The sequence below is a fragment of the Podarcis bocagei genome (assembly GCF_964188305.1).
Source record: "Podarcis bocagei genome assembly, chromosome: 13".
NCBI lineage: Eukaryota > Metazoa > Chordata > Lepidosauria > Squamata > Lacertidae > Podarcis > Podarcis bocagei.
The window spans coordinates 17407474-17434447 of record NC_138138.1 but is presented as its reverse complement, the minus strand read 5'-3'; the positions used below and the strand labels follow the sequence as shown (position 1 = coordinate 17434447).

At 41.7% G+C, this 26974-nt stretch overlaps 1 protein-coding gene across 3 annotated transcripts in view; it reads right to left on the bottom strand.

Moving 5' to 3' along the window:
* Positions 1-125: 125 nt before the first annotated feature.
* LOC308571018 (vomeronasal type-2 receptor 26-like) overlaps positions 126-26974 on the bottom strand; it is a gene marked incomplete at its 5' end in the record, with an annotated part of 46734 nt that continues 19885 nt past the window's right edge. For 2 of the 3 annotated variants that reach the window (XM_081166247.1, XM_081166246.1), the window contains 5 exons: positions 126-1626; positions 1910-2036; positions 2763-2990; positions 6784-7644; positions 9780-9804. In XM_081166247.1, the coding sequence (XP_081022373.1) occupies positions 731-1626; positions 1910-2036; positions 2763-2990; positions 6784-7644; positions 9780-9804 (2137 nt within the window). In that variant the 3' untranslated portion in view covers positions 126-730. The remainder of the gene's footprint in view (positions 1627-1909; positions 2037-2762; positions 2991-6783; positions 7645-9779; positions 9805-26974) is intronic. The other variant, XM_081166248.1, reaches the window with a different exon arrangement.

Sequence of the window (26974 nt, the reverse complement as noted above, 5' to 3'; positions counted from 1 at the left end):
CGCCCCCTAACCCGTGGATTTGCGCCCCCTAACCCGTGGATTTGCGCCCCCTAACCCTAACCCCCAGATGTTGCGCCCGGTGCAGCCGGCCCCCCCTGCACCCCCCACGCTACGCCACTGACACACGGTGGATCAAACCATGTTGATCTCAAGTCCTTTGATTTCTTATCACGCGTACACCATATGACTAGATATATTATATGACTAAAATTTGGTAAAATAGGTTAAATAAAACAAAAGGGGTATGTATGTGTTGTATCTTATTGATAGCATTTTCATATAGCTCATACAATGTCTTTATGTTGTCATAGTGACCTGGCCTCATGGCTGAGGAAAAGGATTTGGAAATAGAACAAACATTTGTGAATGTCACTTCAAAATAAATCTCCTCTTGCTAAATGTTGGGTAATAAAAATATGTCATGAGTAAATATTGTGTGTACAATGTATACTAGAATATTTTATTAAAACTGCAATCCCATATACATGTAGTGAACTGCAGTAACTTCCATGGATATTATTGCCAATTAATTGTAAAACTGTAGCCTGAGATGGTCTGTGAAAGGACAACAATGTTCCGGTACCATTTGTGAAGTATCAACCACGACACAACAAACCCTGGGGAACCATCAAGAAAGGGAAGAAAATGGGTTGGTTTGTCAGTTGGTTTGTTGCTGGGTTGCTTGGTTGGTTTTAAATTCCCTGCCTCTAAAAAAATAATAATCTCTAATTCAGATTCTCATTAATTGCTCTCTGATGTTTAGGTCAGGCCTCAGCATAATAATGTAGCATTTGGGGGCAAAGATGGAGCCCAGTATCCCAGCACTGGAGGCCAAGATGGAGAAGATCTCCACAGCCACCATGTATTTCCCCTTGATGCTCAGGTAGACTGGAACAAAGGAGATCCAAACACTACAAAACAACAACATGCTGAAGGTGATGAATTTGGCCTCATTGAAGCTCTCAGGCAATTTCCTGGCAAAAAAGGCCACAACAAAGCTGACAATGGCCAACAAGCCCATGTAGCCCAGGACACAGTAAAACAGGGTGAATGACCCTTCGTTGCAGCCTAGAATGATTTCTCCCGTCACATAATGCTTGTCAAAATGGGGAAATGGGGGAGAGGTTCCCAGCCACACACTGCAAATACCAGCTTGGATAATAGTACAAGTCAACACAAAGGCACTTGCCACTCTTTTCCCTACACATTTCCTCATTCTGGAACCTGGTTTGGTGGCCACAAAGGCCAAAACAACGGTGACGGTTTTAGCCAACACACAAGAAACTGTCACAGTGAAAACGACACCAAAAGTCATTTGTCGGAGCAGGCAGCTCACTCGTTCTGGTTGGCTGAGGAAGATGAAGGGGCAGAGAAAGCAAAGGAGGAGAGACATGAGGAGAGTGTAGGTCAGATCTCGATTGTTGGCCCTGACGAGGGGTGTGTCTTGATGCTTAGCAAAGATTACTAGGACCAAAAGTGTGAGCAGAAAGAAAAGGAGAGAGAGAAATGCTATGGACATCCCGAGTGGTTCTCCAAAAGTCAGGAAGCTGATTGTCTTTGGAATGCATTGTGTTTGGTCCTTGTTTGGATAGTGATCTTCTGAGCATCTAATACAGTCATTCATGTCTGAGGTAAAAAAGAAAAGATTAGATGCAGACTCATCATGTCTTAAAGAGCAACTACAAATTCCTCCAATATGGACCTCTTAGGATGAAATCGGAAATATCTTAGATATTTCCCAACAAACCAGATACAGTGTAATGTGTTTGAACCCCAAGCCAACTAGCATGTGTAGCTACTGGAACCTCTTACCATCTTCATCTGGTATGTCAACTGTGGACATATTTGGATCGGGATGGCCTGGCCACTGTATGTGAGGGGAGGAAGGGGGAAGAGTTGTGTCTCTTACCCTTCTGGGAAGCAATCCTTCCTTCGGGACATGGAGCACAATCATAGCAGCAGAATTTCTCCCCCTCCTTCTTTTTCTTTCTGGATCCAGGAGGGCAACTTGGGCTACACACAGAATGGGGTGGAACCTGTCCATTGGAATAAGCATGGGAACAATTTAGCAGGCTCTTTGGCTCCCATTATCTCAGCTACAATTAGGAACGCATGTCATTCCAAGCATTCTCAGTATTGTATGCGCAGTGGGATTTTAGTATTGACTAAGAGGTGCGAATGACCTCCTTAGAACCAACTCAGGGTGAAAAATACCACTATCCACAACTGGGGGGTGGAGAGGTGCTTAAAATGGCTTTCTTTTGAGCCTCCTTCAGGCACTACAGAAAATGCACAGGGGCTCAAATTGAGGAGTGGGTGAATATTCACCAGCCCTGCACCCAATGTCCAGAGACCTCCTTGGTGTACTTGTTCCCCCTCTGATCTTCCTGTGCTGAGTAAGGGGGTGTAAGGAGCAGTCTAACACACATATCTGAACATGCTTAGAAGCCTCTCTGGGATTTGGAACATTGTGTTATTATCACATTTCCCAACTGAAAAGAGGCTTCAGCTGACTCCTTTTAGAAGCTCCCTTCATATCTTCCTGCCAAAGACAAGGAGGAATCAGGGGTGTAGTATGAAGACTTATAAAACATACTGGGTAACAGGTCCTAAAAAAATAAAAAAGCAAAATAAGGATTCCATGTTCCACATGTGCTTCAAGATATGTACTACACTTTGATAGGAACACTCTCGACTCATGATCTGCAATGCAATAATATTTTGTTTACACACATCTCATGGACATTGCTGTCATTCCTCACCTGGAGAAAACTTTTATGCCACACCATTTTGTCCTCATGAATGGAAAATTGCTTTCCTGGGGGAGCCTCCAGATCTATCCTCCCAACCTTGATTCTCACATAGGAGTTATTTGGGAAAATGACCAAGTTCGTAATATCAAATCCCGTTTCTAATTCCCTGTTTTCACCAAAAGATACTTTTTCTCCAGCACTGTTGTTAAATGAAACACTCCTAAGAAAGGGGTAAAGCTGCATTGAAAGGAAAACAAAGGAGCACTGAATTAAAGCCCTAATATCACTCCTTACTGAACTCAGTTTGGGGCAGAGTCTGCCTGTGAATGACAGGGATTTTAAAGCTCAGACTAGAGCTTTAAATCTTTTGAAGGGTGGTTTATACACCTTTTAAATAAGCTAAAGCACATAGTTCCCTGCTGAACAAGAAACAATTACAAGGGCTGAAGCCACAGGGTGGAAGCTTTTGATTACAGATGCAGTAGCCCCAAAAAGTCTCAATAACATCTTGCCATTCCAAAGGGGACTTCCGGGGTGGCGCCACCGGCAATGGCAGACTCCCTCTGAACTGGAGGGACTGGCTCCACGGTAAACAGAGTCTTCTCCGCTACGGCGAAGCGGGGACCCTTTTAAAATCACAGGCGGATGAAGCCTGTGATCGTGGGACTCGGCGGGCACCTCTAGCGCCCCCCAATCCGCTAAGGAACCCACCAACGGGCTCCGAAGTGAGGAGGGGGAAGCGGCGCGGTGCTGTGAGTTAATCGCTATTTCCGTGGAGCGAAGCCGCATAGCCGTTGCCGGAGAGCGCTGCCTTTTTCCTGGGACAATTTAGACTTTAAAATAAGCATCTGTGAGTACCCGGAATTTGAACAATTGGATATTAAACAAAGATTTGTGAGTAGGACAGAACCGGACTTTAAAAATTCAACTTGAATTTGGCATGGAACGGAAAGGGCTAAACAGGAAGTCACCCTTCCGTTCTTTTGTGAATAGAATAAAGCAAAGGCAATTTAATCTAGAGCTTAGAAAATCGTCTTTAAAAGATTGGATTTCAACATTTTAAATTGTGAATCTTTTTCTTTGGACTGTTTCAAGTGACTTTAAAGGGAAGTAACTTTCCTCCATCCTGATCCTGGAGTGGGGTGTTAGGACTGACGTGGAAGCTCATTGACCAAAGACAACTGTTTTTTGACAGATTGTTAAAAGAAGAGAAATTTTGCGATTCCATTGCTCCCTTTCGCACTTTAAAGGAATATATACAGACAAAGTATTTCAAAAAAGGAATTTTGTAGCAAGAAATAACCATAAGTCTTCCCCCTAGGGGAAGTTTGGGAAATTGTAACTAACTCCAGCGAACTGACAGCTGTTACAGAATAACCGTGGGAACAAGTGTGTGACCTTGCAGGACAATGCATTCAGAAGTCTTGTTGTGTGCTTTTTACAAAACAAATGCTCTACTGGAATAATTACATGAAAAGGTGAACTGGATGGTGACTTCGACTAGAAATCTTCAACAGGTAGTGGACCAGACAGTGGGAAAATATGTGGAGCCCACTCAGGATTCAAACCAGGAGTGTGTCTTGACAGAACAGGAGGTTGTGACATTAAATCAGGAGTGTGTTTTGACAGAACAGACCCAACAGGAATATGATCTTTTGGATTGGACAAATGAATTTGGAAAAAGCCAAATCTGGAAAGGAAAAGTCTGGTGTGGTGTGGAAATGGGGGGCTGGATTGACACCCCTATGTTGGGATGTCTGGACTTTTTAAATAAGGGCTGCAAAATGTTTGGGACTACGGGGGCTCTCAACTTTGGAGGGCCTTTGAAACATGCTTTTAAAGTCTACATGGAATGCAGCGACGAATACGGGAAAGGGTCTGATCTGTCGAGAAGGGTTAAAAACATTGTCAAGCTGGAGTTACCACGAGCAGGAGATAAGGGAAATTACAGCTATAAATATGAAGAAGAGCTGAGGAAGGGCCATGGAAGTGACTTCAGGGCCTCGGACATAAGGTCACCAGGTTAATGGGCTTGATTGAGGGGAATAAGGACTGACAAAACCCGGAACTAGGAGGAAGGGACGTTGGATAAAAATTGGATTGGTTTGTACCTCTCTTTTTTTTTCTTTTTTTTTTTCATTACTAGAATGTTTTGTAAAGTTGATGAATGATAGAAAAATGTTGGAAGAAATTACCTGGCTTTAGCAAAGATGCTTAAAGAATTATGAAAGAATATTATGATTATAAGAAGCTGGTAAGGTTAAGATTTAAATTTTAAATTTTAAGGTTTATTCTATTATAGAAAGATAAGATCATAATAGTCTAGGGTAATGTAATGATAAAGGATTTGCTGGGATAATTAATAACTAGGATACAAAGGAAGGGAGGAGGAGGAGGTCCAAGAAAGAAGGCTATGACAGTTAAGGGTCTGGAAATAATGAATTTGTTTTTAAATGTTTTTAAAGGCTAGGGATTTTTGCATTTTTGTCTTTTTTTGTTTTCTTATTTTGGAATTTTCTTTTTTCCTTTTTTCTCATTCTTTTCTCTTTTTTTACACGGTGGGAGGGTTTGCGTTTTTCTTTTTCTTTTTACTCTGTTAACAATTTTTATTCTTTGTATGTTTTTTGTGTTTTCACTTTTGTAACATTTTGAAAACTTTAATAAATATCTTATAAAAAAAAGAAACAATTACAAGGGCTGAAGCCACAGGGTGGAAGCTTTTGATTGCAGATGCAGTAGCCCCAAAAAGTCTCAATAACATCTTGCCATTCCACTCTGGACCATCTTGCACAACAAATTCATCATCAAAGGCACTGAATTCATTGTTGCCCACTTCACTACAAGAAACACTGGTGGCTACAACTCTCCCCTTCCTCCCCTCTCCCTGGTCGGAAGAACCACAGAGCAATTGGAGAAGCCACCGGAATTGCTGGCTTGGTAGGACTTTTCCAACTAACCAATAAGTGTCTTATAGGCCCCCCAATAGCAGCGTAAGGGGATGAGAGCTTGTAAAAGGGAAAGAGCAATGGAGGACCTCACTCCCCCAGCCCCTAAACTGTGAGATGAAAGCATCCAAAATGCTAAGGAAAGGCTTAATGCTCACAAGGGCTAGAGAACTCTGTGATGTCCTTTGCGGGAGGCACTTATTTCAGTTGGTACAATTATGGCAGTTATGAACAGTCTTAACAGAGCAGCAGTTATGTTCTGTTATGCTGCTTCCTGTCTCAGAGTTAGTCTGTAGCAGTTTTTGTCTTAGGTTCAAATCTATGTCAGATGTATTGGTAACATAAGGAACACCTGCCTGTTTGGTATATTTAATCTAAGCCGTGCAAGTACACTGAATAAAGCTTATTCTCTGTTTAAAATGTAAAAGAGAGTCCATTGCATAGTTTTTATAGGAGGGGAAAGGGAACTACTTAAAGGGTCAAACAACCCAAGCTCTCTTCCACATAACTCTGTAAATAGGAACTAGTGTTTAATTCCTACATAAACGATCAGAGAATGAGGTCTATTTCCTGGCAAATGATATCTTCCCTTTTCAAATCCCTGTCTGCAATGGCTTTGCAGTTCTGGCAGACACCATGGGCAATGAGGAGAGATGGGATCTCGCCCACAACCTTGGCCCTCCAGATATTTTGAGACTACAGTTCCCATCATCCCTGACCACTGGTCCTGCTAGCTAGGGATCATGGGAGTTCTAGGCCAAAAACAACTGGAGGGCCAAGGTTGAGGAAGCCTGACTTAGACAGTAACTTCCAATATATTGTGTCTTGGAAAAACCATCAAATTTATTTCTCAAATTCTCTATAGGGAAAATGCAAAAGAGCCACACTGAGCGTTTATTGCAGAGAAGGAAGGAATTAATAATAGAAGAGACTGAAGTTGAATGAGAGAAATGCTGTATGGTTATCTATACTAATTTTCAGGGCACTGTTGCAAATACCCCTGGAAATCACACATCTGGAGGGCCGAGGTTGAAGCAGCCTGACTGGACATCATGATCCCACCCATGTCAAATGGTAACCAGTACCTGCCAAGATTGCAGCTTCGGAAGCTCCTGCATCTCTCCTACCATCGCTGCCCTCTGTTTGGACCTGTGCAAGAATGTGTTATGTAAAGCATGTGCCATGGCATAGACAGCATTATAGACACTATAACTGTGGCCAGTCATGCTCATCTCAAAATCAGATGAAGGGAGATCCTCCAGCTTCTCCTCTCCGGTGCAGCTTCCACTGCGCTTCTCCTCTGTGTTGGAGTTTGGAAATGAACAGCGAAAAACCAGGGTCCAGAACTGCTTGAGAAAGTCATCTCCATTTTCCTCAAAGGGGTTTAGGAGCTGAAGAAAGTCTCTGAATCTTTGCACTGAATCGTTTGAATGAACTGTAAAGGAGATGGAACCTTGGAAGACTTGCATATCCCATCTTGTTGGATAAGTGGTTCCTATGAAATCAAGCTGAGCAGTCAGAATCCACACTTTCCTCATAGGTGTCCCAGCCACATTTTCCCTTTCGCATTGTGCTAACATTGGTTGTAAGGCAAGTATGGATGCAGAATTCCCGCAGAAAATAACAGCACTGGCTTTGCTCTTCACAACCACTTGATTCACTTGGTGATACAGTAAATGAATGTTATTATATTCATAACTAGTTTGGGGAGTTCTCTCTAAGAAGGCCGAGCAAATATGCTTCCTGGAAAGCAGAGGTTGCAGAGTCTGCATACACTTCTCTCCACTGTCATTATTGCCAGCAAGTAATCCGACCCATGTCCATGAAAAGTGGACAAGTAACTCAACAATCCCAGTGTACTGGTGGTCATCGCTGGGCACCATCCGGTAGAAGGGAGTGGATCGGCTTTGATCCGTGTTCTGTGGAGCAAAGGAGCCATAACTGAGCTGAAAGGAAGGGAAATGAAGAAATATAAATTGGTTCATGGATGTAGTAGAAGGAACTCATATGCGGTGTCTGTTCTGTCAAAAAGAGTGGGAGAGAAAACTGCATTTCCCAAGATAGGAGCCAGGAGAGGCTGTGTTGCATACATAGCTCCAACATCCAAGAAAAAGTCATAGACACTGGATTGTAGAAGGATGAGTAACCTCATACCCAGGGCCTTATGCTGCCCTTGGGATACTCCATGAGCTTACCCCCAGGACACATGTCTCACTCATCCTGTGCCACACACCCCTCCAGTTCAGATACTTGGCTATTATGTGTCTCTCAACAGCAATACTGCCTCTTGCTTGCCTGGATAGAGAGAGGTTGATTTGGAAAGATCTGGCGTTTGCATGGCTGAACTGCAGCCTACAGAAGTAGAGGGATGTCTCTTGCCCCAACTACCATTGACATGTGCCCTCTAAAAGCTCACACATGTGGGAACCCAGCCCCTAGCACTGATTTAAGAAGAACGGTGTGCTGGTCCCCCAGGTTAACCATGAAGTGAGGTCCGAGTCCAGTCCAAAGTCGAGGGCATGCAGTATGGAGGCAGTCCGTCAAAGCTGAAGCTGGGTCCAAGGCAGGGAGTCGGGTGAGGTCAGGAGCTCTGGCAGACAAGCAGGACAGGGTCCAGGCAGGAACTGGCTACCAACAATGTTGCTCCCGCAACTTGGGACTGGCTGGCTTTTCTCTGCCCCGAGGCATAGGGCGGCCCCAGTCCACAGGTGACTCACCTCTCCTGGCCCAGAGGCGAGCACTCCTCCTGCGGGAACTTAGGAGAGGCTGGAGGGTTACTGGACCCAGAGGCAACCTCAGCTTCCCCTGATGGGGCTGAGAGTGGAGCACCTGCGGGCAATGGGTCCTCCAACACCTCAGGAGCCAGAGCAGACTCAGCTGATGCCTGCACCTGAGGATCCAGCACAGGTGAGGACCCTTCAGGCTCAAGCCCCAGCCCCGGCACAGCTGGTTCTGGAGGCGGGGAATCCTGTGCAGGCTGGGATTCCTCAGGTTCAGCCTCCGAGTCCGAATCCCAGGCCATCACAAACGGCTTGATATGGTTGTTTACTTGATACTATGGTAGAGACGGCCCTGGCAGAGGCTATGTTGACATTTCCATTCCACCTTAAGGAACAGACATGGGATTGTTAAGGATCACATGTCTGTTTACATTCCAGCACAGTATGCTGGGAAATTCCGTTGTGTGTATTGCTTTTGCTTTTGTTGTTCTCTCTGAGACAACATGCGAGAGAGAGATGACATGTTTCTTTGTCCTGATTTATGATTAATAAATCTTTAGTTTTAGTATGCTTCCACAAGCTTCACGCCCATTCCGTGCGCACATTTTGATCTGCCGATTGTGTGCCCTGGCTGTGAAGCCCGGCTCACTGATTTATGTCGGAGCAGAGGCGATGGTCTTCGCACCGGGCCACTGGAAGGAGACGGCCCAGCCGGGGCTAGCCAGCTGGCCTCCCGGCCCTCTGCATGTCGACAGGCTATTCTCTCACTTTCCTCCTCATGGAAAGTGTAAAAGGTGACATCAGAGACAACCTTTTGGTCACAGCAACCCATTTATAGCTCACCAGGCACCAATAATGTTTTCTTTCAGATGCAAGGTGAACTTATAAAAAAAAATTTATTTTAGCTATTTATATTTTTATATATCTAAATCCTTTAAATATAGAAAACCTCCTAAAGTGACTTACCATTAAATTACGTGTTTAAAACCCAGTGCTATTTTTCTAGAAAAAGAGGTGCTGGAGCCCACCCTGAACTTCTCTCTTGTTCTCATAGAATGGCAATGGTGCCCAACTGAGAGGTGCCTGCACTGAGCTATGGCAAACACTGGGTGAACACTGGTTAAAGGTTAAAGGTCAAGGGTAAAGGGACCCCTGACCATTAGGTCCAGTCATGACCAACTCTGGGGTTGCAGTGCTCATCTCGCTTTATTGGCCGAGGGAGCCAGCATACAGCTTCTGGGTCATGTCGCCAGCATGACTAAGCCGCTTCTGGCGAACCAGAGCAGTGCACGGAAACGCCGAACACTGGTTAGGAAAGATAATAATAAGTGATCTGTGAAGTGCCCAAATCAGTATTTTACCTGGGGAATCTTGTAGACACCCAATTGTTGGGTAACTGCCAGGGAGATATTGTCCATCATGGCCCCAAGCCGTGTGCCGGACATCCATCGATCTCCCGTACCTCAGGCAGATCCAGCAGTTAGCGACACGAAGCCGTTCTGGAAATAGATTGCCACATTCCAGGCTTGTGCACAATGTTTATCAGCAGAAACACAGCAGAAAGCTTGCACCGCAGAAGAGCATATTTTACAGACTTTATTTAGCATAGAACAGAACAAAGGAAAACATGACCGTTCTGAGTCAGTGTCTTCGACCCGACAGAAATCGAAAGGAAACAGCAAGCATAAACATCCTGTGAACAGGACATGCGCAGACTCTGTGACTCTCAAAGCCTGCTCCCTTTTAAGGTGGAACGGAAATATCCTAACATCCTCCCCCTTTCCGTGTAACCTGTAGTACCTGTGGCTCAACCCAATTGCAACCTTTGTACATAAACCTTAAGTTGTTCTCTGTTAACAACCTTAGACAACAGATCAGCAGGAATTTCATTTCCTGCCATGTAGGACACTTGAATCAGTCCCTTTTGAATACACTCTCTTGCACGATGTAGCTTAATCTGCAAGTACTTGGTTCTCTGCTTGCAACTCTCCGAGTTCAGCAAAGCCAAACACGATCTATTGTCTTGATACACTTGTACAGGACATTTCACAGACACTCTGATGTCCTTAAACAGTTGCATCAACCATTCACAATCCATGAGTGAAAATGACAGAGCATTGAGTTCTGCTTCACAGGAACTTAGGCTCACTGTTGTTTGCTTTTTGCACAACCAGTCAAACAGGCAGTGGTTGTACATGTAGCACACACCAGAAGTGCTCGTACCATCCGTGGTGTCACTTCCAAAACTTGCATCAGCAAAGATTTCAAGACCTCCAGTCTTCTGACTGGTGAACCTCAGCCTGTAGTGCATAGTCCCTTTCAAATAGCGGGCTATGTGCTTCAGAGCTTTCCAATCCTGAACCGTAGGATTGTTGGCATGTCTGCTAAGCAGATTACAGCTTACAGCTATGTCAGGTCTTGAACATCTGGCAATGAAATTCAGTTTGCCTAGAATGCATCTGTACAGCGTTGTGTCAGAAAACGCTTCAGCAGTACTGTCTACCTGGTAACCTGTCACCATCGGTGTGTCTGCTGGGTTTGCATCAACCAAATTCAACCTGGTTAACACATCAGCAATTTTCTGTGTTTGGTGTACCAGAAAATTACCTGCTTGGTCCTTCTCCACCTGCAGAGAAAGATAGTTGGATACCTCACCAAAATCCTTCATGTCAAAGTGCTCCTTCAGCTGAGCTAGGGTGCTTTGGTAAAAAGCCTGATTCTTCCAAAACATCAGAAGATCATCAACAAAACATAAACAATACAGTTTGTTTTGCCCCTCCTCCTTGACAAACACACATGGATCAGCTTTGCCCTGGTGAAAACCTAGAGAAAGCAATGTCTCAGTGAGTTTTGTGTTCCAACACCTGGCACTCTGCTTGAGACCATATAAGGATTTCCGCAGTTTACAGACCATTCCCTTCTGTATCTCCATCCCATCAGGTGGAAGCATGAACAGCTCTTCGTTCAAAATCCCGTACAAAAAGGGTGTATTAATGTCATGGTGGGAAACATACAGTTTCTCCTCCGCAGAGAGCATTTTCAAGCTTTTGCCACCATTTTTGAGTGAATTGCCAAAAGTCAGATTTTTGCTGAAATTGTGACCCCGGGGCTTAGGGATTTTTTCAAAAAAATATTTTCTGCCGGTTAAGTTTTTGAGGGCTGCTTTCTTGTCCTGTGATAAAAAGCCTTCTGTTTCGAGTGCCAAACCTTTCAGGAGAGCATTTTCAAGCTTTTGGCACCATTTTTGAGTGAATTGCCAAAAGTCAGAATTTTGCTGAAATTGTGACCCCGGGGCTTAGGGATTTTTTCAAAAAAATATTTTCTGCCGGTTAACTTTTTGAGGGCTGATTTCTTGTCCTGGGATAAAAAGCCTTCTGTTTCGAGTGCCAAACCTTTCAGGAGAGCATTTTCAAGCTTTTGGCACCATTTTTGAGTGAATTGCCAAAAGTCAGATTTTTGCGAAAAATTGTGACCCCGGGGCTTAGGGATTTTTTGGAAAAAGAAAATTCTGCCTGTTAGGTTTTTGAGGGCTGATTTCTTGTCCTGTGATAAAAAGCCTACCCTTTCGAGTGCAAAACCTTTCAGGAGAGCATTTTCAAGCTTTTGGCACCATTTTTGAGTGAATTGCCAAAAGTCAGATTTTTGCTGAAATTGTGACCCCGGGGCTTAGGGATTTTTTGGAAAAAGAAAATTCTGCCTGTTAGGTTTTTGAGGGCTGATTTATTTTCCTTTGATAAAAAGCCTTCTGTTTCCATCGCCAAAGCTTTCAAGGGAGCATTTGCAACCGGTTGGCACCATTTTTGAGTGAATTGCCAAAAGTCAGATTTGTGCTGAAATTGTGACCCTGGGGCTTAGGGATTTTTTCAAAAAAATATTTTCTGCCGGTTAAGTTTTTTGAGGGCTGATTTCTTGTCCTATGATAAAAAGCCTTCTGTTTCGAGTGCCAAACCTTTCAGGAGAGCATTTTCAAGCTTTTGGCACCATTTTTGAGTGAATTGCCAAAAGTCAGATTTTTGCTGAAATTGTGACCCCGGGGTTTAGGGATTTTTTCAAAAAAATATTTTCTGCCGGTTAAGTTTTTGAGGGCTGATTTCTTGTCCTGTGATAAAAAGCCTTCTGTTTCCATCCCCAAAGCTTTCAGGGGAGCATTTTCAAGCTTTTGTCACCATTTTTGAGTGAATTGCCAAAAGTCAGATTTTTGCTGAAATTGTGACCCCGGGGCTTAGGGATTTTTTCAAAAAAATATTTTCTGCCGGTTAACTTTTTGAGGGCTGATTTCTTGTCCTGGGATAAAAAGCCTTCTGTTTCCATCGCCAAAGCTTACAGGGGAGCATTTTCAAGCTTTTGTCACCATTTTTGAGTGAATTGCCAAAAGTCAGAATTTTGCTGAAATTGTGACCCCAGGGCTTAGGGATTTTCTAAAAAAATATTTTCTGCCGGTTAAGTTTTTGAGGGCTGCTTTCTTGTCCTGTGATAAAAAGCCTACCCTTTCGAGTGCCAAACCTTTCAGGAGAGCATTTTCAAGCTTTTGTCACCATTTTTGAGTGAATTGCCAAAAGTCAGATTTTTGCGAAAAATTGTGACCCCGGGGCTTAGGGATTTTTTCAAAAAAATATTTTCTGCCGGTTAAGTTTTTGAGGTCTGATTTCTTGTCCTGGGATAAAAAGCCTTCTGTTTCGATTGCCAAACCTTTCAGAAGAGCATTTTCAAGCTTTTGGCACCATTTTTGAGTGAATTGCCAAAAGTCAGATTTTTGCTGAAATTGTGACCCCCGGGCTTAGGGATTTTTTCAAAAAAATATTTTCTGCCGGTTAAGTTTTTGAGGGCTGATTTCTTGTCCTGGGATAAAAAGCCTTCTGTTTCAAGTGCCAAACCTTTCAGGAGAGCATTTTCAAGCTTTTGGCACCATTTTTGCGTGAATTGCCAAAAGTCAGAATTTTGCTGAAATTGTGACCCCGGGGCTTAGGGATTTTTTCAAAAAAATATTTTCTGCCGGTTAAGTTTTTGAGGGCTGATTTCTTGTCCTGGGATAAAAAGCCTTCTGTTTCGAGTGCCAAACCTTTCAGAAGAGCGTTTTCAAGCTTTTGGCACCATTTTTGAGTGAATTGCCAAAAGTCAGAATTTTGCTGAAATTGTGTCCCCGGGGCTTAGGGATTTTTTCAAAAAAATATTTTCTGCCGGTTAAGTTTTTGAGGGCTGATTTCTTGTCCTGGGATAAAAAGCCTTCTGTTTCGAGTGCCAAACCTTTGAGAAGAGCATTTGCAACCTGTTCGCTCCATTTTTGAGTGAATTTCCAAAAGTCAGATTTTTGCTGAAATTGTGACCCCAGGGCTTAGGGATTTTTTCAAAAAAATATTTTCTACCGGTTACGTTTTTGAGGGCTGATTTCTTGTCCTGGGATAAAAAGCCTTCTGTTTCAAGTGCCAAACCTTTCAAGAGAGCATTTTCAAGCTTTTGGCACCATTTTTGCGTGAATTGTCAAAAGTTAGAATTTTGCTGAAATTGTGACCCCAGGGCTTAGGGATTTTTTCAAAAAAATATTTTCTGCCGGTTAGGTTTTTGAGGGCTGATTTCTTGTCCTGTGATAAAAAGCCTTCTGTTTCCATCGCCAAACCTTTCAGAAGAGCATTTTCAAGCTTTTGGCACCATTTTTGAGTGAATTGCCAAAAGTCAGATTTTTGCTGAAATTGTGACCCCGGGGCTTAGGGATTTTTTCAAAAGAATATTTTCTGCCGGTTAAGTTTTTGAGGGCTGATTTCTTGCCCTGGGATAAAAAGCCTTCTGTTTCAAGTGCCAAACCTTTCAGGAGAGCATTTTCAAGCTTTTGGCACCATTTTTGCGTGAATTGCCAAAAGTCAGAATTTTGCTGAAATTGTGACCCCGGGGCTTAGGGATTTTTTCAAAAAAATATTTTCTGCCGGTTAGGTTTTTGAGGGCTGATTTCTTGTCCTGGGATAAAAAGCCTTCTGTTTCGAGTGCCAAACCTTTCAGAAGAGCGTTTTCAAGCTTTTGGCACCATTTTTGAGTGAATTGCCAAAAGTCAGAATTTTGCTGAAATTGTGTCCCCGGGGCTTAGGGATTTTTTCAAAAAAATATTTTCTGCCGGTTAAGTTTTTGAGGGCTGATTTCTTGTCCTGGGATAAAAAGCCTTCTGTTTCGAGTGCCAAACCTTTGAGAAGAGCATTTGCAACCTGTTCGCTCCATTTTTGAGTGAATTTCCAAAAGTCAGATTTTTGCTGAAATTGTGACCCCGGGGCTTAGGGATTTTTTCAAAAAAATATTTTCTGCCGGTTACGTTTTTGAGGGCTGATTTCTTGTCCTGGGATAAAAAGCCTTCTGTTTCAAGTGCCAAACCTTTCAAGAGAGCATTTTCAAGCTTTTGGCACCATTTTTGCGTGAATTGTCAAAAGTTAGAATTTTGCTGAAATTGTGACCCCAGGGCTTAGGGATTTTTTCAAAAAAATATTTTCTGCCGGTTAGGTTTTTGAGGGCTGATTTCTTGTCCTGTGATAAAAAGCCTTCTGTTTCCATCGCCAAAGCTTACAGGGGAGCATTTTCAAGCTTTTGGCACCATTTTTGAGTGAATTGCCAAAAGTCAGAATTTTGCTGAAATTGTGACCCCAGGGCTTAGGGATTTTCTAAAAAAATATTTTCTGCCGGTTAAGTTTTTGAGGGCTGCTTTCTTGTCCTGTGATAAAAAGCCTACCCTTTCGAGTGCCAAACCTTTCAGGAGAGCATTTTCAAGCTTTTGGCACCATTTTTGAGTGAATTGCCAAAAGTCAGATTTTTGCGAAAAATTGTGACCCCGGGGCTTAGGGATTTTTTCAAAAAAATATTTTCTGCCGGTTAAGTTTTTGAGGTCTGATTTCTTGTCCTGGGATAAAAAGCCTTCTGTTTCGATTGCCAAACCTTTCAGAAGATCATTTTCAAGCTTTTGGCACCATTTTTGAGTGAATTGCCAAAAGTCAGATTTTTGCTGAAATTGTGACCCCCGGGCTTAGGGATTTTTTCAAAAAAATATTTTCTGCCGGTTAAGTTTTTGAGGGCTGATTTCTTGTCCTGGGATAAAAAGCCTTCTGTTTCAAGTGCCAAACCTTTCAGGAGAGCATTTTCAAGCTTTTGGCACCATTTTTGCGTGAATTGCCAAAAGTCAGAATTTTGCTGAAATTGTGACCCCGGGGCTTAGGGATTTTTTCAAAAAAATATTTTCTGCCGGTTAAGTTTTTGAGGGCTGATTTCTTGTCCTGGGATAAAAAGCCTTCTGTTTCGAGTGCCAAACCTTTCAGAAGAGCGTTTTCAAGCTTTTGGCACCATTTTTGAGTGAATTGCCAAAAGTCAGAATTTTGCTGAAATTGTGTCCCCGGGGCTTAGGGATTTTTTCAAAAAAATATTTTCTGCTGGTTAAGTTTTTGAGGGCTGATTTCTTGTCCTGGGATAAAGAGCCTTCTGTTTCGAGTGCCAAACCTTTCAAGAGAGCATTTTCAAGCTTTTGGCACGATTTTTGCGTGAATTGCCAAAAGTCAGAATTTTGCTGAAATTGTGACCCCGGGGCTTAGGGATTTTTTCAAAAAAATATTTTTTGCCGGTTAAGTTTTTGAGGTCTGATTTCTTGTCCTGGGATAAAAAGCCTTCTGTTTCGATTGCCAAACCTTTCAGAAGAGCATTTTCAAGCTTTTGGCACCATTTTTGAGTGAATTGCCAAAAGTCAGATTTTTGCTGAAATTGTGACCCCCGGGCTTAGGGATTTTTTCAAAAAAATATTTTCTGCCGGTTAAGTTTTTGAGGGCTGATTTCTTGTCCTGGGATAAAAAGCCTTCTGTTTCAAGTGCCAAACCTTTCAGGAGAGCATTTTCAAGCTTTTGGCACCATTTTTGCGTGAATTGCCAAAAGTCAGAATTTTGCTGAAATTGTGACCCCGGGGCTTAGGGATTTTTTCAAAAAAATATTTTCTGCCGGTTAAGTTTTTGAGGGCTGATTTCTTGTCCTGGGATAAAAAGCCTTCTGTTTCGAGTGCCAAACCTTTCAGAAGAGGATTTTCAAGCTTTTGGCACCATTTTTGAGTGAATTGCCAAAAGTCAGAATTTTGCTGAAATTGTGTCCCCGGGGCTTAGGGATTTTTTCAAAAAAATATTTTCTGCCGGTTAAGTTTTTGAGGGCTGATTTCTTGTCCTGGGATAAAAAGCCTTCTGTTTCGAGTGCCAAACCTTTGAGAAGAGCATTTGCAACCTGTTCGCTCCATTTTTGAGTGAATTTCCAAAAGTCAGATTTTTGCTGAAATTGTGACCCCGGGGCTTAGGGATTTTTTCAAAAAAATATTTTCTGCCGGTTACGTTTTTGAGGGCTGATTTCTTGTCCTGGGATAAAAAGCCTTCTGTTTCAAGTGCCAAACCTTTCAAGAGAGCATTTTCAAGCTTTTGGCACCATTTTTGCGTGAATTGTCAAAAGTTAGAATTTTGCTGAAATTGTGACCCCAGGGCTTAGGGATTTTTTCAAAAAAATATTTTCTGCCGGTTAGGTTTTTGAGGGCTGATTTCTTGTCCTGTGATAAAAAGCCTTCTGTTTCCATCGCCAAACCTTTCAGAAGAGCATTTTCAAGCTTTTGGCACCATTTTTGAGTGAATTGCCAAAAGTCAGATTTTTGCTGAAATTGTGACCCCCGGGCTTAGGGATTTTTTCAAAAAAATATTTTCTGCCGGTTAAGTTTTTGAGGGCTGATTTCTTGTCCTGGGATAAAAAGCCTTCTGTTTCAAGTGCCAAACCTTTCAGGAGAGCATTTTCAAGCTTTTGGCACCATTTTTGCGTGAATTGCCAAAAGTCAGAATTTTGCTGAAATTGTGACCCCGGGGCTTAGGGATTTTTTCAAAAAAATATTTTCTGCAGGTTAAGTTTTTGAGGGCTGATTTCTTGTCCTGGGATAAAAAGCCTTCTGTTTCGAGTGCCAAACCTTTCAGAAGAGCGTTTTCAAGCTTTTGGCACCATTTTTGAGTGAATTGCCAAAAGTCAGAATTTTGCTGAAATTGTGTCCCCGGGGCTTAGGGATTTTTTCAAAAAAATATTTTCTGCCGGTTAAGTTTTTGAGGGCTGATTTCTTGTCCTGTGATAAAAAGCCTTCTGTTTCCATCGCCAAAGCTTACAGGGGAGCATTTTCAAGCTTTTGGCACCATTTTTGAGTGAATTGCCAAAAGTCAGAATTTTGCTGAAATTGTGACCCCAGGGCTTAGGGATTTTCTAAAAAAATATTTTCTGCCGGTTAAGTTTTTGAGGGCTGCTTTCTTGTCCTGTGATAAAAAGCCTACCCTTTCGAGTGCCAAACCTTTCAGGAGAGCATTTTCAAGCTTTTGGCACCATTTTTGAGTGAATTGCCAAAAGTCAGATTTTTGCGAAAAATTGTGACCCCGGGGCTTAGGGATTTTTTCAAAAAAATATTTTCTGCCGGTTAAGTTTTTGAGGTCTGATTTCTTGTCCTGGGATAAAAAGCCTTCTGTTTCGATTGCCAAACCTTTCAGAAGATCATTTTCAAGCTTTTGGCACCATTTTTGAGTGAATTGCCAAAAGTCAGAATTTTGCTGAAATTGTGACCCCCGGGCTTAGGGATTTTTTCAAAAAAATATTTTCTGCCGGTCAAGTTTTTGAGGGCTGATATCTTGTCCTGGGATAAAAAGCCTTCTGTTTCAAGTGCCAAACCTTTCAGGAGAGCATTTTCAAGCTTTTGGCACCATTTTTGCGTGAATTGCCAAAAGTCAGAATTTTGCTGAAATTGTGACCCCGGGGCTTAGGGATTTTTTCAAAAAAATATTTTCTGCCGGTTAAGTTTTTGAGGGCTGATTTCTTGTCCTGGGATAAAAAGCCTTCTGTTTCGAGTGCCAAACCTTTCAGAAGAGCGTTTTCAAGCTTTTGGCACCATTTTTGAGTGAATTGCCAAAAGTCAGAATTTTGCTGAAATTGTGTCCCCGGGGCTTAGGGATTTTTTCAAAAAAATATTTTCTGCTGGTTAAGTTTTTGAGGGCTGATTTCTTGTCCTGGGATAAAGAGCCTTCTGTTTCGAGTGCCAAACCTTTCAGAAGAGCATTTTCAAGCTTTTGGCACGATTTTTGCGTGAATTGCCAAAAGTCAGAATTTTGCTGAAATTGTGACCCCGGGGCTTAGGGATTTTTTCAAAAAAATATTTTCTGCCGGTTAAGTTTTTGAGGGCTGATTTCTTGTCCTGGGATAAAAAGCCTTCCGTTTCGAGTGCCAAACCTTTGAGAAGAGCATTTGCAACCTGTTGGCTCCATTTTTGAGTGAATTTCCAAAAGTCAGATTTTTGCTGAAATTGTGACCCCGGGGCTTAGGGATTTTTTCAAAAAAATATTTTCTGCCGGTTACGTTTTTGAGGGCTGATTTCTTGTCCTGGGATAAAAAGCCTTCTGTTTCAAGTGCCAAACCTTTCAGGAGAGCATTTTCAAGCTTTTGGCACCATTTTTGAGTGAATTGCCAAAAGTCAGAATTTTGCTGAAATTGTGACCCCGGGGCTTAGGGATTTTTTCAAAAAAATATTTTCTGCCGGTTAAGTTTTTGAGGGCTGATTTCTTGTCCTGGGATAAAAAGCCTTCTGTTTCGAGTGCCAAACCTTTCAGAATAGCGTTTTCAAGCTTTTGGCACCATTTTTGAGTGAATTGCCAAAAGTCAGAATTTTGCTGAAATTGTGACCCCGGGGCTTAGGGATTTTTTCAAAAAAATATTTTCTGCCGGTTAAGTTTTTGAGGGCTGATTTCTTGTCCTGGGATAAAAAGCCTTCTGTTTCGAGTGCCAAACCTTTGAGAAGAGCATTTGCAACCTGTTCGCTCCATTTTTGAGTGAATTTCCAAAAGTCAGATTTTTGCTGAAATTGTGACCCCGGGGCTTAGGGATTTTTTCAAAAAAATATTTTCTGCCGGTTACGTTTTTGAGGGCTGATTTCTTGTCCTGGGATAAAAAGCCTTCTGTTTCAAGTGCCAAACCTTTCAAGAGAGCATTTTCAAGCTTTTGGCACCATTTTTGCGTGAATTGTCAAAAGTCAGAATTTTGCTGAAATTGTGACCCCAGGGCTTAGGGATTTTTTCAAAAAAATATTTTCTGCCGGTTAGGTTTTTGAGGGCTGATTTCTTGTCCTGTGATAAAAAGCCTTCTGTTTCCATCGCCAAAGCTTACAGGGGAGCATTTTCAAGCTTTTGGCACCATTTTTGAGTGAATTGCCAAAAGTCAGAATTTTGCTGAAATTGTGACCCCAGGGCTTAGGGATTTTCTAAAAAAATATTTTCTGCCGGTTAAGTTTTTGAGGGCTGCTTTCTTGTCCTGTGATAAAAAGCCTACCCTTTCGAGTGCCAAACCTTTCAGGAGAGCATTTTCAAGCTTTTGGCACCATTTTTGAGTGAATTGCCAAAAGTCAGATTTTTGCGAAAAATTGTGACCCCGGGGCTTAGGGATTTTTTCAAAAAAATATTTTCTGCCGGTTAAGTTTTTGAGGTCTGATTTCTTGTCCTGGGATAAAAAGCCTTCTGTTTCGATTGCCAAACCTTTCAGAAGATCATTTTCAAGCTTTTGGCACCATTTTTGAGTGAATTGCCAAAAGTCAGATTTTTGCTGAAATTGTGACCCCCGGGCTTAGGGATTTTTTCAAAAAAATATTTTCTGCCGGTTAAGTTTTTGAGGGCTGATTTCTTGTCCTGGGATAAAAAGCCTTCTGTTTCAAGTGCCAAACCTTTCAGGAGAGCATTTTCAAGCTTTTGGCACCATTTTTGCGTGAATTGCCAAAAGTCAGAATTTTGCTGAAATTGTGACCCCGGGGCTTAGGGATTTTTTCAAAAAAATATTTTCTGCCGGTTAAGTTTTTGAGGGCTGATTTCTTGTCCTGGGATAAAAAGCCTTCTGTTTCGAGTGCCAAACCTTTCAGAAGAGCGTTTTCAAGCTTTTGGCACCATTTTTGAGTGAATTGCCAAAAGTCAGAATTTTGCTGAAATTGTGACCCCAGGGCTTAGGGATTTTTTCAAAAAAATATTTTCTGCTGGTTAAGTTTTTGAGGGCTGATTTCTTGTCCTGGGATAAAGAGCCTTCTGTTTCGAGTGCCAAACCTTTCAAGAGAGCATTTTCAAGCTTTTGGCACGATTTTTGCGTGAATTGCCAAAAGTCAGAATTTTGCTGAAATTGTGACCCCGGGGCTTAGGGATTTTTTCAAAAAAATATTTTCTGCCGGTTAAGTTTTTGAGGGCTGATTTCTTGTCCTGGGATAAAAAGCCTTCTGTTTCGAGTGCCAAACCTTTGAGAAGAGCATTTGCAACCTGTTGGCTCCATTTTTGAGTGAATTTCCAAAAGTCAGATTTTTGCTGAAATTGTGACCCCGGGGCTTAGGGATTTTTTCAAAAAAATATTTTCTGCCGGTTAAGTTTTTGAGGGCTGATTTCTTGTCCTGGGATAAAAAGCCTTCTGTTTCGAGTGCCAAACCTTTCAGAAGAGCGTTTTCAAGCTTTTGGCACCATTTTTGAGTGAATTGCCAAAAGTCAGAATTTTGCTGAAATTGTGTCCCCGGGGCTTAGGGATTTTTTCCAAAAAATATTTTCTGCCGGTTAAGTTTTTGAGGGCTGATTTCTTGTCCTGGGATAAAGAGCCTTCTGTTTCGAGTGCCAAACCTTTCAAGAGAGCATTTTCAAGCTTTTTGCACGATTTTTGCGTGAATTGCCAAAAGTCAGAATTTTGCTGAAATTGTGACCCCGGGGCTTAGGGATTTTTTCAAAAAAATATTTTCTGCCGGTTAAGTTTTTGAGGGCTGATTTCTTGTCCTGGGATAAAAAGCCTTCTGTTTCGAGTGCCAAACCTTTGAGAAGAGCATTTGCAACCTGTTGGCTCCATTTTTGAGTGAATTTCCAAAAGTCAGATTTTTGCTGAAATTGTGACCCCGGGGCTTAGGGATTTTTTCAAAAAAATATTTTCTGCCGGTTACGTTTTTGAGGGCTGATTTCTTGTCCTGGGATAAAAAGACTTCTGTTTCGAGTGCCAAACCTTTCAGAAGAGCATTTGCAACCTGTTGGCTCCATTTTTGAGTGAATTGCCAAAAGTCAGATTTTTGCTGAAATTGTGACCCCAGGGCTGAGGGATTTTTTCAAAAAAATATTTTCTGCCGGTTAGGTTTTTGAGGGCTGATTTCTTGTCCTGGGACAAAAAGCCTTCTGTTTCGAGTGCCAAACGTTTCAACAGAGCATTTTCAAGCTTTTGGCACCATTTTTGCGTGAATTTCCAAAAGTCAGAATTTTGCTGAAATTGTGACCCCGGGGCTTAGGGATTTTTCAGAAAAAAAATTTTCTGCAGGTTAACTTTTTGAGGGCTGATTTCTTGTCCTGTGATAAAAAGCCTTCTGTCTCCATCGCCAAAGCATTCAGGGAAGCATTTTCAAGCTTTTGGCACCATTTTTGAGTGAATTGCCAAAAGTCAGAATTTTGCTGAAATTGTGACCCCGGGGCTTAGGGATTTTTTCAAAAAATATTTTCTGCCGGTTAAGTTTTTGAGGGCTGATTTCTTGTCCTGGGATAAAAAGCCTACCCTTTCGAGTGCCAAACCTTTCAAGAGAGCATTTTCAAGCTTTTGGCACCATTTTTGAGTGAATTGCCAAAAGTCAGATTTTTGCTGAAATTGTGACCCGGGGCTTAGGGATTTTTTCAGAAAAAAAATTTTCTGCAGGTTAACTTTTTGAGGGCTGATTTCTTGTCCTGTGATAAAAAGCCTTCTGTCTCCATCGCCAAAGCATTCAGGGAAGCATTTTCAAGCTTTTGGCACCATTTTTGAGTGAATTGCCAAAAGTCAGAATTTTGCTGAAATTGTGACCCCGGGGCTTAGGGATTTTTTCAAAAAAATATTTTCTGCCGGTTAAGTTTTTGAGGTCTGCCGGTTAAGTTTTTGAGGGCTGATTTCTTGTCCTGGGATAAAAAGACTTCTGTTTCGAGTGCCAAACCTTTCAGAAGAGCATTTTCAAGCTTTTTGCACCATTTTTGAGTGAATTGCCAAAAGTCAGATTTTTGCTGAAATTGTGACCCCGGGGCTTAGGGATTTTTTCAAAAAAATGTTGTCTGCTGGTTAGGTTTTTGAGGGCTGATTTATTTTCCTTTGATAAAAAGACTTCTGTTTCCATCGCCAAAGCTTTCAGGGGAGCATTTGCAACCGGTTGGCACCATTTTTGAGTGAACTGCCAGAAGTCAGATTTTTGCTGAAATTGTGACCCCGGGCTTAGGGATTTTTTGAAAAAAATATTTTCTGCCGGTTAACTTTTTGAGGGCTGATTTCTTGTCCTGGGATAAAAAGCCATCTGTTTCGAGTGCCAAACCTTTCAGAAGAGCATTTTCAAGCTTTTGGCACCATTTTTGAGTGAATTGCCAAAAGTCAGAATTTTGCTGAAATTGTGACCCCGGGGTTTAGGGATTTTTTCACAAAAATATTTTCTTCTGGTTAAGTTTTTGAGGGCTGATTTCTTGTCCTGGGATAAAAAGCCTTCTGTTTCGAGTGCCAAACCTTTCAGAAGAGCATTTTCAAGCTTTTGGCAGTATTTTTGAGTGAATTGCCAAAAGTCAGAATTTTGCTGAAATTGTGACCCCCCGGGGCTTAGGGATTTTTTCAAAAGAATATTTTCTGCCGGTTAAGTTCTTGAGAGCTGATTTCTTGTCCTGGGATAAAAACCCTTCTGTTTCGAGTGCCAAACCTTCCAGGAGAGCATATGCAACCGGTTGGCACCGTTTTTGAGTGAATTGCCAAAAGTCAGATTTCTGCTGAAATTGTGACCCCGGGGCTTAGGGATTTTTTCAAAAAAATGTTGTCTGCTGGTTAGGTTTTTGAGGGCTGATTTATTTTCCTTTCATAAAAAGACTTCTGTTTCCATCGCCAAAGCTTTCAGGGGAGCATTTGCAACCGGTTGGCACCATTTTTGAGTGAACTGCCAGAAGTCAGATTTTTGCTGAAATTGTGACCCCGGGCTTAGGGATTTTTTGAAAAAAATATTTTCTGCCGGTTAAGTTTTTGAGGGCTGATTTCTTGTCCTGGGATAAAAAGACTTCTGTTTCGAGTGCCAAACCTTTCAGAAGAGCATTTTCAAGCTTTTGGCACCATTTTTGAGTGAATTGCCAAAAGTCAGATTTTTGCTGAAATTGTGACCCCGGGGCTTAGGGATTTTTTCAAAAGAATATTTTCTGCCGGTTAAGTTTTTGAGGGCTGATTTCTTGTCCTGGGATAAAAAGCCTTCTGATTCCATCGCCAAAGCATTCAGCGAAGCATTTTCAAGCTTTTGGGACAATTTTTGAGTGAATTGCCAAAAGTAAGATTTTTTGCTGAAATTGTGACCCCGGGGCTTAGGATTTTTTCAAAAAAATATTTTCTGCCGGTTAACTTTTTGAGGGCTGATTTCTTGTCCTGGGATAAAAAGCCATCTGTTTCGAGTGCCAAACCTTTCAGAAGAGCATTTTCAAGCTTTTGGCACCATTTTTGAGTGAATTGCCAAAAGTCAGATTTTGCTGAAATTGTGACCCCGGGGCTTAGGGATTTTTTCAAAAAATATTTTCTGCCGGTTAGGTTTCTGAGGGCTGATTTCTTGTCTGTGATAAAAAGCCTTCTGTTCGAGTGCCAAACCTTTCAAGAGAGCATTTTCAAGCTTTTGGCACCATTTTTGAGTGAATTGCCAAAAGTCAGAATTTTGCTGAAATTGTGACCCCGGGGTTTAGGGATTTTTTCAAAAGAATATTTTCTGCCGGTTAAGTTTTTGAGAGCTGATTTCTTGTCCTGCGATAAAAAGCCTTCTGTTTCGAGTGCCAAACCTTTCAGAAGAGCATTTTCAAGCTTTTGGCACCATTTTTTAGTGAATTGCCAAAATTCAGATTTTTGCTGAAATTGTGACCCCGGGGCTTAGGGATTTTTTCAAAAAAATATTTTCTGCCGGTTAAGTTTTTGAGGGCTGATTTCTTGTCCTGGGATAAAAAGACTTCTGTTTCCATCGCCAAAGCTTTCAGGGGAGCATTTGCAACCGGATGGCACCATTTTTGAGTGAACTGCCAAAAGTCAGATTTTTGCTGAAATAGTGACCCCGGGCTTAGGGATTTTTTCAAAAAAATATTTTCTGCCGGTTAAGTTTTTGAGGGCTGATTTATTTTCCTTTGATAAAAAGCCTTCTGTTTCGAGTGCCAACCTTTCAGGAGAGCATTTTCAAGCTTTTGGCACCATTTTTGAGTGAATTGCCAAAAGTCAGATTTTTGCTGAAATTGTGACCCTGGGGCTTGGGAATTTTGTGAAAAAAATATTTTCTGCCGGTTAAGTTTTTGAGGGCTGATTTCTTGTCCTTGGATAAAAAGCCGTCTGTTTCGAGTGCCAAACCTTTCAGAAGAGCATTTTCAAGCTTTTGGCACCATTTTTGAGTGAATTGCCAAAAATCAGATTTTTGCTGAAATTGTGACCCCGGGGCTTAGGGATTTTTTCAAAAAAATATTTTCTGCTGGTTAAGTTTTTGAGGGCTGATTTCTTGCCCTGGGATAAAAAGCCTTCTGTTTCGAGTGCCAAACCTTTCAGGAGAGCATTTTCAAGCTTTTGGGACCATTTTTGAGTGAATTGCCAAAAGTCAGATTTTTGCTGAAATTGTGACCCCAGGGCTTAGGGATTTTTTCAAAAAATATTTTCTGCCGGTTAAGTTTTTGAGGGCTGATTTCTTGTCCTGGGATAAAAAGACTTCTGTTTCGAGTGCCAAACCTTTCAGAAGAGCATTTTCAAGCTTTTGGCACCATTTTTGAGTGAATTGCCAAAAGTCAGATTTTTGCTGAAATTGTGACCCGGGGCTTAGGGATTTTTTCAAAAGAATATTTTCTGCTGGTTAAGTTTTTGAGGGCTGATTTCTTGCCCTGGGATAAAAAGCCTTCTGTTTCGAGTGCCAAACCTTTCAGGAGAGCATTTTCAAGCTTTTGGGACCATTTTTGAGTGAATTGCCAAAAGTCAGATTTTTGCTGAAATTGTGACCCCAGGGCTTAGGGATTTTTTCAAAAAAATATTTTCTGCTGGTTAAGTTTTTGAGGGCTGATTTCTTGCCCTGGGATAAAAAGCCTTCTGTTTCGAGTGCCAAACCTTTCAGGAGAGCATTTGCAAGCTTTTGGGACCATTTTTGAGTGAATTGCCAAAAGTCAGATTTTTGCTGAAATTGTGACCCGGGGCTTAGGGATTTTTTCAAAAAATGTTGTCTGCTGGTTAGGTTTTTGAGGGCTGATTTATTTTCCTTTGATAAAAAGACTTCTGTTTCCATCGCCAAAGCTTTCAGGGGAGCATTTGCAACCGGTTGGCACCATTTCTGAGTGAACTGCCAGAAGTCAGATTTTTGCTGAAATTGTGACCCCGGGCTTAGGGATTTTTTGAAAAAAATATTTTCTGCCGGTTAAGTTTTTGAGGGCTGATTTCTTGTCCTGGGATAAAAAGACTTCTGTTTCGAGTGCCAAACCTTTCAGAAGAGCATTTTCAAGCTTTTGGCACCATTTTTGAGTGAATTGCCAAAAGTCAGAATTTTGCTGAAATTGTGACCCCGGGGTTTAGGGATTTTTTCACAAAAATATTTTCTTCTGGTTAAGTTTTTGAGGGCTGATTTCTTGTCCTGGGATAAAAAGCCTTCTGTTTCGAGTGCCAAACCTTTCAGAAGAGCATTTTCAAGCTTTTGGCAGTATTTTTGAGTGAATTGCCAAAAGTCAGAATTTTGCTGAAATTGTGACCCCCGGGGCTTAGGGATTTTTCAAAAGAATATTTTCTGCCGGTTAAGTTCTTGAGAGCTGATTTCTTGTCCTGGGATAAAAACCCTTCTGTTTCGAGTGCCAACCTTCCAGGAGAGCATATGCAACCGGTTGGCACCGTTTTTGAGTGAATTGCCAAAAGTCAGATTTCTGCTGAAATTGTGACCCCGGGGCTTAGGGATTTTTTCAAAAAATGTTGTCTGCTGGTTAGGTTTTTGAGGGCTGATTTATTTTCCTTTCATAAAAAGACTTCTGTTTCCATCGCCAAAGCTTTCAGGGGAGCATTTGCAACCGGTTGGCACCATTTTTGAGTGAACTGCCAGAAGTCAGATTTTTGCTGAAATTGTGACCCCGGGCTTAGGGATTTTTTGAAAAAAATATTTTCTGCCGGTTAAGTTTTTTGAGGGCTGATTTCTTGTCCTGGGATAAAAAGACTTCTGTTTCGAGTGCCAAACCTTTCAGAAGAGCATTTTCAAGCTTTTGGCACCATTTTTGAGTGAATTGCCAAAAGTCAGATTTTTGCTGAAATTGTGACCCCGGGGCTTAGGGATTTTTTCAAAAGAATATTTTCTGCCGGTTAAGTTTTTGAGGGCTGATTTCTTGTCCTGGGATAAAAAGCCTTCTGATTCCATCGCCAAAGCATTCAGCGAAGCATTTTCAAGCTTTTGGCACCATTTTTGAGTGAATTGCCAAAAGTAAGATTTTTGCTGAAATTGTGACCCCGGGGCTTAGGGATTTTTTCAAAAAAATATTTTCTGCCGGTTAACTTTTTGAGGGCTGATTTCTTGTCCTGGGATAAAAAGCCATCT